At 42.2% G+C, this 11,501-nt stretch overlaps 1 protein-coding gene across 1 annotated transcript; it reads left to right on the top strand.

The window, feature by feature from the left end:
• The first annotated feature begins 4,018 nt into the window (after nucleotides 1–4,018).
• Nucleotides 4,019–10,604, top strand: LOC139373838 (uncharacterized). The gene is made up of 5 exons (XM_071114911.1): nucleotides 4,019–4,248; nucleotides 4,703–4,862; nucleotides 4,970–5,119; nucleotides 5,527–5,817; nucleotides 9,258–10,604. The coding sequence occupies exons 1-5, from the start codon at nucleotides 4,188–4,190 to the stop codon at nucleotides 9,376–9,378; spliced, it is 783 nt and encodes a 260-aa protein (XP_070971012.1). The 5' UTR covers nucleotides 4,019–4,187; the 3' UTR covers nucleotides 9,379–10,604.
• The last annotated feature ends 897 nt before the right edge of the window (nucleotides 10,605–11,501 follow it).

An 11,501-nucleotide genomic window follows, 5' to 3' on the forward strand; every position in this document is an offset into this window, starting at 1 on the left:
TTCCACATTTTGTTACATTACAGCCTTATTCTAATATGTATTAAATATGTTTTTCCCCTCATCAATCTACACACAATACCCAATAATGAGAAAGGGAAAACAGGTTTTTAGAAATTTTTGAAAATGTATTAAAAATAAAAAATAAACTTTGCTATGAGACTCGAAATTGAGCTCAGGTGCATCCTGTTTCCATCGATCATCCTTAAGATGTTTCTACAAGCTTCTCTTCTGGAGGAAGCCTGGCACCATCCCTATGGTGAAGCATGGTGGTGGCAGCATCATGCTGTGGGGATGTTTTTCAGTGACAGGGATTGGGAGACTAGTCAGGATCGAGGGAAAGATGAACGGAGCAAAGTACAGAGAGATTCTTGATGAAAACATGCTCCAGAGCGCTCAGGACCTCAGACTGGGGTGAAGGTTCACCTTCCATCAGGACAACAACAGTAAGCACACAGCCAAGACAACGCAGGAGTGGCTTCAGGACAAGTCTCTGAATGTCCTTGAGTGGCCCAGCCAGAGCCCGGTCTTGAACTCGATCGAACATCTCTGGAGATACCTGAAAATAGCTGTGCAGCGACGCTCCCCATCCAACCTGACAGAGCTTGAGAGGATCTGCATAGAAGAATGTGAGAAACTCCCCAAATACAGGTGTGCCAAGCTTGTAGTGTCATACTCAAGAAGACTCGATGCTGTAATCACTGTCAAGGGGGCTACGACAAAGTACTGAGTAAAGGGTCTGAATACTTATGTAAATGTGATATTTCAGTTTACATTTTTTATAAATTTGCTAAAATAAAAATAAAAACAGTTTTTGCTTTGTCATTATGGTATATTGTATGTAGATTGATGAGGGGGGAAAACAATTTAATCAATTTTAGAATAAGGCTGGAAAATGTGGAAAATGTCAAGGGGTCTGAATATTTTCTGAATGCACTGTATATTAGCATATTAGCATGTCCAACTCATCCTAAAGTATCGAAGAATGTATTCAATGATGTTACTTATAGATGATGTGGACATGAAGCATGGAAATGCTAATTGACTTGCATTGGATTTGTGCCACAAATGTTAAAAAGTTAACATTTTAAACAGTAGCCAGAGAGTGGGTTGAGTGGGTAAACAAAACCAAAGAGTGGGTTGCTGTCCTACCTGGACAACAGATGGTTTACAGATTAGGGTTAAATGCCTTTCTCAAGGACACATCGACAGATTTTTCATCTTTTCGGCTTGTGTCTTCAAACCAACAACTCATCATTTTGTAATTTAGGTGAACTATCCCTTCAATGTCACCCTCAAAATAACTTGCAAAAACAGTTTGGTTCATTGCAAATATGCTAACCTTTATGACAGTATACCTCCCGAGTGACGCAGAGGTCTAAGGTCTCAGTGTAAAAGGCGTCACTGTAGTCCCTGGTTCGAAGTCCCTGGTTCAAATCCAGGCTGCATCACATTCGGCTGTGATTGGGAGTCCCATAGGGCTGTGCACGATTGGCCCGGGGTAGGCAGTCATTGTAAATAAGACTTTGTTCTTAAATGACTTGCCTAGTAAAATAAAAGTTCTTTTTTTTTTTAAATGATGAATAAAGGGATGTTCTCTGTTTAGTGAGTCCACCAGACCAGAGGCTAGTAGGGATGGCCAGGGATGTTCTCTGTTTAGTGAGTCCACCAGACCAGAGGCTAGTAGGGATGGCCAGGGATGTTCTCTGTTTAGTGAGTCCACCAGACCAGAGGCTAGTAGGGATGACCAGGGATGTTCTCTGTTTAGTGAGTCCACCAGACCAGAGGCTAGTAGGGATGGCCAGGGATGTTCTCTGTTTAGTGAGTCCACCAGACCAGAGGCTAGTAGGGATGGCCAGGGATGTTCTCTGTTTAGTGAGTCCACCAGACCAGAGGCTAGTAGGGATGGCCAGGGATGTTCTCTGTTTAGTGAGTCCACCAGACCAGAGGCTAGTAGGGATGACCAGGGATGTTCTCTGTTTAGTGAGTCCACCAGACCAGAGGCTAGTAGGGATGGCCAGGGATGTTCTCTGTTTAGTGAGTCCACCAGACCAGAGGCTAGTAGGGATGGCCAGGGATGTTCTCTGTTTAGTGAGTCCACCAGACCAGAGGCTAGTAGGGATGACCAGGGATGTTCTCTGTTTAGTGAGTCCACCAGACCAGAGGCTAGTAGGGATGACCAGGGATGTTCTCTGTTTAGTGAGTCAACCAGACCAGAGGCTAGTAGGGATGGCCAGGGATGTTCTCTGTTTAGTGAGTCCACCAGACCAGAGGCTAGTAGGGATGGCCAGGGATGTTCTCTGTTTAGTGAGTCCACCAGACCAGAGGCTAGTAGGGATGACCAGGGATGTTCTCTGTTTAGTGAGTCCACCAGACCAGAGGCTAGTAGTGATGACCAGGGATGTTCTCTGTTTAGTGAGTCCTCCAGATCAGAGGCAGTAGGGATGAACAGGGATGTTCTCTGTTTAGTGAGTCCTCCAGATCAGAGGCAGGGGGTTAGCCAGGGATGTTCTCTGTTTAGTGAATCCACCAGACCAGAAGCAGTAGTGATGACCAGGGATGTTCTCTGTTTAGTGAGTCCTCCAGATCAGAGGCAGTAGGGATGACCAGTGATGTTCTCTGTTTAGTGAGTCCACCAGACCAGAAGCAGTAGTGATGGCCAGGGATGTTCTCTGTTTAGTGAGTCCACCAGACCAGAGGCAATAGTGATGACCAGGAATGTTCTCTGTTTAGTGAGTCCACCAGACCAGAGGCAGTAGGGATGACCAGGGATGTTCTCTGTTTAGTGAATCCACCAGACCAGATTCAGTAGTGATGACCAGGGATGTTCTCTGTTTAGTGAGTCCACCAGACCAGAGGCAGTAGTGATGACCAGGGATGTTCTCTGTTTAGTGAGTCCACCAGACCAGAGGCAGTAGGGATGACCAGGGATGTTCTCTGTTTAGTGAGTCCACCAGACCAGAGGCAGTAGGGATGACCAGGGATGTTCTCTTGACAAGTGTGTGAATTAGACCATTTTCCTGTCCTGCTAAGCATTCAAAATTTAACTTTTGGGTGTCAAGGAAAATGTATGGAGTAAAAAGTATGTAGTGTGTATGTAATGTAGTGTAGTGAAACTAAAAGTTGTCAAAAATATAAATAGTAAAGTACAGATACCCACCCAATAAACTACTTAAGTAGTGTTTTAATGTATGTTTAAGTACTTTACACCACTGGTGTAGACCAACAGTGAAATGCTTACTGTTCTCTGTATGCAGAGAGAATAAAACATACATAATATAAACATAATAACACAAGGAATAAATACACAATGGGTAACGATAACTTGTCTGTCTCTATAGACACAGGGTACCATCTTTAGTTTGGCAGAGGGAAAATGCACTCTGCGCCATTCTGGCTAAAGCATCTATCATAGGTAACATTTGGAGTGCCATAACCACCAGTGTAGTCCGCAATGCCTGCGTAATAGTCTACCATAGGACTAATTCAAATAAATTGCATCGAGTTGGCTCTTGTTGCAATGACATATATTCCCTTGATGTTGGATGTCTTCAAGATAAACTTTAGTTCGAATTATTCGGTTAATCACAAATAAATATATCTATTATATGTATATTGAATGATATATATACTAATTATAGTCAAGTCACGCAGAACTTAACGTCTGTGGTTAACATTTAAAATAATTGTAGATGATCTCTCGAGGACTGTCGATGTCAAGCTCATCTATCGATACTTTATCTCCATCTAGTGTCCCAGCAGCGCATTTACCTCTTCAGTTCCCTATTCAGAACTTGGCTTGCGCCGCCGCCCGCCAACCGGTGTCTCCATCCCTCCCTCGGAATCGAGGAATTTCTAAGTTCTTATCTTGGTTTGCACGTTGCTTGTCGGTGAATATTAACAAACAGCATTGTCTACGAATAAGCCAAAGGACCAACTTGTTTACACGCGACTGAAGGGGAGAGGGGGGGGGGGGAGGTGAGTGCTTAGTATATAAAGTACAGAAGGCAGACGTGGATCCACTGACAGAACAGTGCCAGTGGTATGCTTTTGCGCTCCTTCGTAAAGAGGTTACTTGTATCCAAACTTACGCAGTTGCCACTGTGTCGCTTTTTTGGAACTTTTTCCTCGACCAAGGAATATTCAATTTTGTGAAAAGGTTATTCTTTCTGGACTGAAGAAATATCAAGATGGATTTAAGAATATTTTTCTCCGTGTTGTCAATTGTGTACTCTGGAATTGTACAAACAGGTAAGATCTTGCAAAGAGACCCATGTTTTGTTAGCCTATCTCTTGAATAGGCTATACATGTGTGTTTCAGTATTTCTTTCAACATAAACGGTCAAATCAGTGCAAGTATAATAAGATAATAGTAGATCATGAACAATATAATAATATAACAATAAATAATACTCCTAAATACTCTAATCCCATGTGAAGTCATATAAGTAACCTATTTGATTATTCATTGTTGTGATATTGTTATAATATTATATGTGTGAACATTATGAAGAAAAGGATTAGGTTGTTAAACTTATAAGCACTGCGTTTTAGGCATTTGACTGTGCAAACAGGTGGCTAGGTTACTGCAGCAAGCCATTGACATTCCAAGTATCCCGTCATAACATTAGATACATATGATAATTTCTGTCAAAGATTCAATATTGGTTATAATTAACATGCCATGGTAATTTCTCCTTCACAGTTACATCTGCCCCTATGGGAAAAGAAACAGCGGTAGCCACCCCAGCCCCCCCGGTGCCAGTGCGCCACATCAGGAACAAGCGATGCTCCTGCGCAACGTTCCTAGACAAGGAGTGCGTTTACTTCTGTCATCTGGACATCATATGGGTCAACACGCCTGAGTACGTCACTTTTCCAACCGATTCTATCGGTTCTATTCTATTAATTCCATGTAATGTAACTGGCTGGGTTGGTTACAGTTGGCTAATGATTTCGTTCATGTATTTAGGCGCGTGGTTTCCTACGGACTGGGCAACGCATCTAGAAAGAAGCGCGCAATCAAGGATCCCGAGGTCTCCCAACAGGACCCTCGATGTCAGTGCGTCAGCGAAGATGACGGCACGTGTATAAGATTCTGTCAGCTGGAAAATCACCTCAGGTATAACACGTTGCAAAATATTAACACACCACTTTATTTAGTTCTAACTTGTCAGAACCTATTTGCATAATGGCATTAGCCTGCTATTTGGGGGTAATTACGCTTGTTCCATTCCATTACTGCAACATGGATGTTGGAACATTGTAGCCTGTACACATTACGATAAATACATCACATTTTGTGTTTGGTAGCATTATTTCAAATATACGTCTCTATTTATCTTGGTGATCTATTCAGTTCGATTCTCATTTGAGCTGCTGCCAACAACGCAAATCACCGTAACCTGTGTGAACACGTTTACACGTCTTCGTGTTATTTTCTCCCTTAAATGTTGCGAAACCATAAGGATTCATGGAAAGTCGGCTCAATGCTCATGTATTGTACACGTTCGCTCTTTCTTTCTTTAGATACGGGACAGCAGCAGTGATCCGTCCTGCGTCAGACACCGTGATCCGTCCCGTGCCAGACACCGTGATCCGTCCCGTGCCAGACACCGTGATCCGTCGCGTGCCAGACACCGTGATCCCTCCCGTGCCAGACACCGTGATCCGTCCCGTGCCAGACACCGTGATCCGTCCCGTGCCAGACACCGTGATCCGTCGCGTGCCAGACACCGTGATCCGTCCCACCCTTGCTGAGTATGCTGGGAGGCGGCAGTGCAAACTCAAGCTGGCAGCCAAAACGTCTAGGATTCAAAGGTAAGAGAAACCACTCTGCTTAGACTGAAAATAAACAAAGAAACAAACATCTCCTTAGTATCTTTTCTTTATGTGGGAGATGTGATATGGAATTTACACACCCAGACTCAGACTACCAAGACATGTATCAGCCCCAGATATCATTGTGTTTAGAAACCTAACTCTCTCAGAGACTGCTCTGTCACATCTCCTTTCATGTTTAACCACTCTCAGAGACTGCTCTGTCACATCTCCTTTCACGTATATCCGCTCTCAGAGACTGCTCTGTCACATCTCCTTTCACTATAAACCGCTCTCAGAGACTGCTCTGTCACATCTCCTTTCACATATAACCCCTCTCAGTCTGCTCTTATAAACCTAACCCCTGTCAGTCTGCTCTGTTAGAAACATAACCCCTGTCAGTCTGCTCTGTTAGAAACATAACCCCTGTCAGTCTGCTCTGTTAGAAACATAACCCCTGTCAGTCTGCTCTGTTAGAAACATAACCACTGTCAGTCTGCTCTGTTAGAAACATAACCCCTGTCAGTCTGCTCTGTTAGAAACATAACCACTGTCAGTCTGCTCTGTTAGAAACATAACCCCTGTCAGTCTGCTCTGTTAGAAACATAACCCCTGTCAGTCTGCTCTGTTAGAAACATAACCCCTGTCAGTCTGCTCTGTTAGAAACATAACCCCTGTCAGTCTGCTCTGTTAGAAACATAACCACTGTCAGTCTGCTCTGTTAGAAACATAACTCCTGTCAGTCTGCTCTGTTAGAAACATAACCCCTGTCAGTCTGCTCTGTTAGAAACATAACCCCTGTCAGTCTGCTCTGTTAGAAACATAACCCCTGTCAGTCTGCTCTTATAAACCTAACCCCTGTCAGTCTGCTCTGTTAGAAACATAACCACTGTCAGTCTGCTCTTATAAACCTAACCCCTGTCAGTCTGCTCTGTTAGAAACATAACCCCTGTCAGTCTGCTCTTATAAACCTAACCCCTGTCAGTCTGCTCTGTTAGAAACCTAACTCTCTCAGAGACTGCTCTGTCACATCTCCTTTCATGTTTAACCACTCTCAGAGACTGCTCTGTCACATCTCCTTTCACGTATATCCGCTCTCAGAGACTGCTCTGTCACATCTCCTTTCACGTATAACCGCTCTCAGAGACTGCTCTGTCACATCTCCTTTCACTATAAACCGCTCTCAGAGACTGCTCTGTCACATCTCCTTTCACATATAACCCCTCTCAGTCTGCTCTTATAAACCTAACCCCTGTCAGTCTGCTCTGTTAGAAACATAACCCCTGTCAGTCTGCTCTGTTAGAAACATAACCCCTGTCAGTCTGCTCTGTTAGAAACATAACCCCTGTCAGTCTGCTCTGTTAGAAACATAACCACTGTCAGTCTGCTCTGTTAGAAACATAACCCCTGTCAGTCTGCTCTGTTAGAAACATAACCACTGTCAGTCTGCTCTGTTAGAAACATAACCCCTGTCAGTCTGCTCTGTTAGAAACATAACCCCTGTCAGTCTGCTCTGTTAGAAACATAACCCCTGTCAGTCTGCTCTGTTAGAAACATAACCCCTGTCAGTCTGCTCTGTTAGAAACATAACCACTGTCAGTCTGCTCTGTTAGAAACATAACTCCTGTCAGTCTGCTCTGTTAGAAACATAACCCCTGTCAGTCTGCTCTGTTAGAAACATACCCCCTGTCAGTCTGCTCTGTTAGAAACATAACCCCTGTCAGTCTGCTCTTATAAACCTAACCCCTGTCAGTCTGCTCTGTTAGAAACATAACCACTGTCAGTCTGCTCTTATAAACCTAACCCCTGTCAGTCTGCTCTTTTAGAAACATAACCCCTGTCAGTCTGCTATGTTAGAAACATAACCCCTGTCAGTCTGCTCTGTTAGACACATAACCCCTGTCAGTCTGCTCTGTTATAAACATAACCCCTGTCAGTCTGCTCTGTTAGAAACATAACCCCTGTCAGTCTGCTCTGTTAGACACATAACCCCTGTCAGTCTGCTATGTTAGAAACATAACCCCTGTCAGTCTGCTCTGTTAGACACATAACCCCTGTCAGTCTGCTACGTTAGAAACATAACCCCTGTCAGTCTGCTCTGATAGAAACATAACCCCTGTCAGTCTGCTCTGTTAGAAACATAGCCCCTGTCAGTCTGCTCTGTTAGAAACATAACCCCTGTCAGTCTGCTATGTTAGAAACATAACCCCTGTCAGTCTGCTCTGTTAGAAACATAACCCCTGTCAGTCTGCTCTGTTAGACACATAACCCCTGTCAGTCTGCTCTGTTAGAAACATAACCCCTGTCAGTCTGCTTTGTTAGAAAGATAACCCCTGCCAGTCTGCTCTTTTAGAAACATAACCCCTGTCAGTCTGCTATGTTAGAAACATAACCCCTGTCAGTCTGCTCTGTTATACACATAACCCCTGTCAGTCTGCTCTGTTATAAACATAACCCCTGTCAGTCTGCTCTGTTAGAAACATAACCCCTGTCAGTCTGCTCTGTTAGACACATAACCCCTGTCAGTCTGCTATGTTAGAAACATAACCCCTGTCAGTCTGCTCTGTTAGACACATAACCCCTGTCAGTCTGCTACGTTAGAAACATAACCCCTGTCAGTCTGCTCTGATAGAAACATAACCCCTGTCAGTCTGCTCTGTTAGAAACATAGCCCCTGTCAGTCTGCTCTGTTAGAAACATAACCCCTGTCAGTCTGCTCTGTTAGAAACATAACCCCTGTCAGTCTGCTATGTTAGAAACATAACCCCTGTCAGTCTGCTCTGTTAGAAACATAACCCCTGTCAGTCTGCTCTGTTAGAAACATAACCCCTGTCAGTCTGCTCTGTTAGAAACATAACCCCTGTCAGTATGCACTGTTAGAAACATAACCCCTGTCAGTCTGCTCTGTTAGAAACATAACCCCTGTCAGTCTGCTCTGTTAGAAACATAACCCCTGTCAGTCTGCTATGTTAGAAACATAACCCCTGTCAGTCTGCTCTGTTAGAAACATAACCCCTGTCAGTCTGCTCTGTTAGACACATAACCTCTGTCAGTCTGCTATTTTTGAAACATAACCCCTGTCAGTCTGCTCTGTTAGAAACATAACCCCTGTCAGTCTGCTCTGTTAGAAACATAACCCCTGTCAGTCTGCTCTGTTAGAAACATAACCTCTGTCAGTCTGCTCTGTTAGACACATTAATAACATGGAAACACATAAGGTAAATTGCTGAGCATGTCTGTTTGACTGCACCATGACAGGTTAGGCCAACCTTGTGGTTTTAGTTAGTTAGGATGTTGACAACTGATTGACGTCAATGCAAACCACAATCAACATTACCTGAATTACACTGTCATAATTAATATTAGCCCCTGAGAGGATAAATAAAGTTGTTTGAGTCTGATCATTGGTGTGTAAACAGGTCTCTCCTCTTTTTCTCCAGGGTGAAACACAGAGACCACAAAGCAGTTCGCCCCTCAGCTCTAAGGACCACAGTGAAAGCTTGCCTGCTGCTGGAGAAGTGGACGGTGAAACAACGACACAAGCCAAGAGAAGAGAGATGAGAAGAGAGATGAGGAGAGAGATGAGGATACACAGGCGCACCTTGTGGGAGATGTCCACATACTCTGTCACACTCACAGAGGGTAGAGATCCATCCATCTCTTTCTATCCACCTGCCATTGGGGACTCATATGCTGTGGTCCCTGGAGATGCATTGGATTCTCCACAGGAAGCCTGCCACTGGACCCCCATGTTGGCTCAATGGTGTGCGTCATGAAAGGGGATGAATGACTGTGCTGGTGGGTGCCGCGTCCAGTATCTCCACTGAACGTGTCCCTCTTCATCAGTGAGATGCAGACGTTCGGAGATACAAGCAGGAGAAATCAGAGGAACAGGTGTCAACGTTACTGACACCACATCCTAAAGACAAGGATGGACACTTGATGGTCCTCCCATGTACTGTCAAACAGAACTTCAGATCATATCTGATGACTTGAATGACTGAAACTTGAATCTCTACATTCCTTTGACTGTCACTGGGTTTGAGACACCGGGCTACTTCACACAACGGCGTCTGAAGCACCTGTTGCTGCTAGCCTGTCCAAAGCTCTTGTGTCTGCTCTTTTCAAGAACATGTTGGATTCAAAGAAGATCACAATCTCATAGACTTATTGAATTGACTCTATGGCCCGGCATAAGTAACTCAACAGATTGATTCCAGGTGTTGTCATAGTTTGACTGAGGTTTCTCACCTTTGACAGACCTAACCTTTCCAAATGATTCATTAGAACTTGGGAGTTTTCTGCTAATATTGTTTTCTGTCTCTGTTTGTCTGAGATTTCTCTATACACATTGTATAATAATGAATCACTATATATTTAATACACATTGTATAATAATGAATCACTATATATTTAGTACACATTGTATAATAATTCATTATTATATATTTATACACATTGTATAATAATTCATCACTATATATTTAATACACATTGTATAATAATGAATCACTATATATTTAGTACACACTGTATAATAATGAATCACTATATATTACACATTGTATAATAATTCATTATTATATATTTATACACATTGTATAATAATTCATCACTATATATTTAATGCACATTGTTCTGTCCCTATGTCTTATTTATTGCATTCATTTATAGTCATATTGGCCCATGATATGATAATATGTTGTATGTCATTTCTGTGAAATAATTTTGTCGCCAAGATAGTTTTGGCAAAACTTAGGGAAATAAATTGTCACACTTATTTAAAATGACTTTACCTATCTGTCTGTTACACACTCACAAACATTATATTTCAACTCACTTCAATTCAATTCATTCATATTGATAGATCTTCATTGTCCCCGAAGGGCAATTTGTTTGCACACAACAAAGTGGAATTATTTGCATCAGAAGTTTAACGGTTTCAGCTCAACAATGACAGTTGGAAGTGATGATGTCACAACGGAGAGCCTTAGAATGCTGACAAATCCTAATTTTAACGGATGGAGTGATCTAAACAGCAGCTGTAGATATGTTGTAGATATGCTGTAGATAGGTTGTAGATATGCTGTAGATATGCTTTAGATATGTTGTAGATATGTTGTAGATATGCTTTAGATATGTTGTAGATATGTTGTAGATATGCTGTAGATATGTTGTAGATATGTTGTAGATATGCTTTAGATATGTTGTAGATATGTTGTAGATATGTTGTAGATATGCTGTAGATATGCTGTAGATATGCTTTAGATATGTTGTAGATATGTTGTAGATATGCTGTAGATATGTTGTAGATATGTTGTAGATATGCTTTAGATATGTTGTAGATATGTTGTAGATATGCTGTAGATATGCTGTAGATATGCTGTAGATATGTTGTAGATATGTTGTAGATATGCTGTAGATATGCTGTAGATATGTTGTAGATATGTTGTAGAAATGTTGTAGATATGTTGTAGATATGTTGTAGATATGTTGTAGATATGTTGTAGATATGTTGTAGATATGTTGTAGATATGTTGTGGATATGTTGTAGATATGTTGTAGATATGCTGTATATATGTTGTAGATATGTTGTAGATATGTTGTAGAAATGTTGTAGATATGTTGTAGATATGCTGTAGATATGTTTAAATATGTTGTAGATATGTTGTAGATATGTTGTA

The sequence above is a fragment of the Oncorhynchus clarkii genome, chromosome 18 (assembly GCF_045791955.1).
Source record: "Oncorhynchus clarkii lewisi isolate Uvic-CL-2024 chromosome 18, UVic_Ocla_1.0, whole genome shotgun sequence".
In the NCBI taxonomy this organism is placed as follows: domain Eukaryota; kingdom Metazoa; phylum Chordata; class Actinopteri; order Salmoniformes; family Salmonidae; genus Oncorhynchus; species Oncorhynchus clarkii.

Excerpts from the sequence above, each read along its gene's own strand:
- LOC139373838 (XM_071114911.1), top strand. The coding sequence starts at position 4,188 with ATGGATTTAAGAATATTTTTCTCCGTGTTGTCAATTGTGTACTCTGGA. Across the intron at positions 4,249-4,702 it reads CTCTGGAATTGTACAAACAG|TTACATCTGCCCCTATGGGA; the intron begins GTAAGATCTTGC and ends TCTCCTTCACAG. Across the intron at positions 5,818-9,257 it reads AAAACGTCTAGGATTCAAAG|GGTGAAACACAGAGACCACA; the intron begins GTAAGAGAAACC and ends CTTTTTCTCCAG.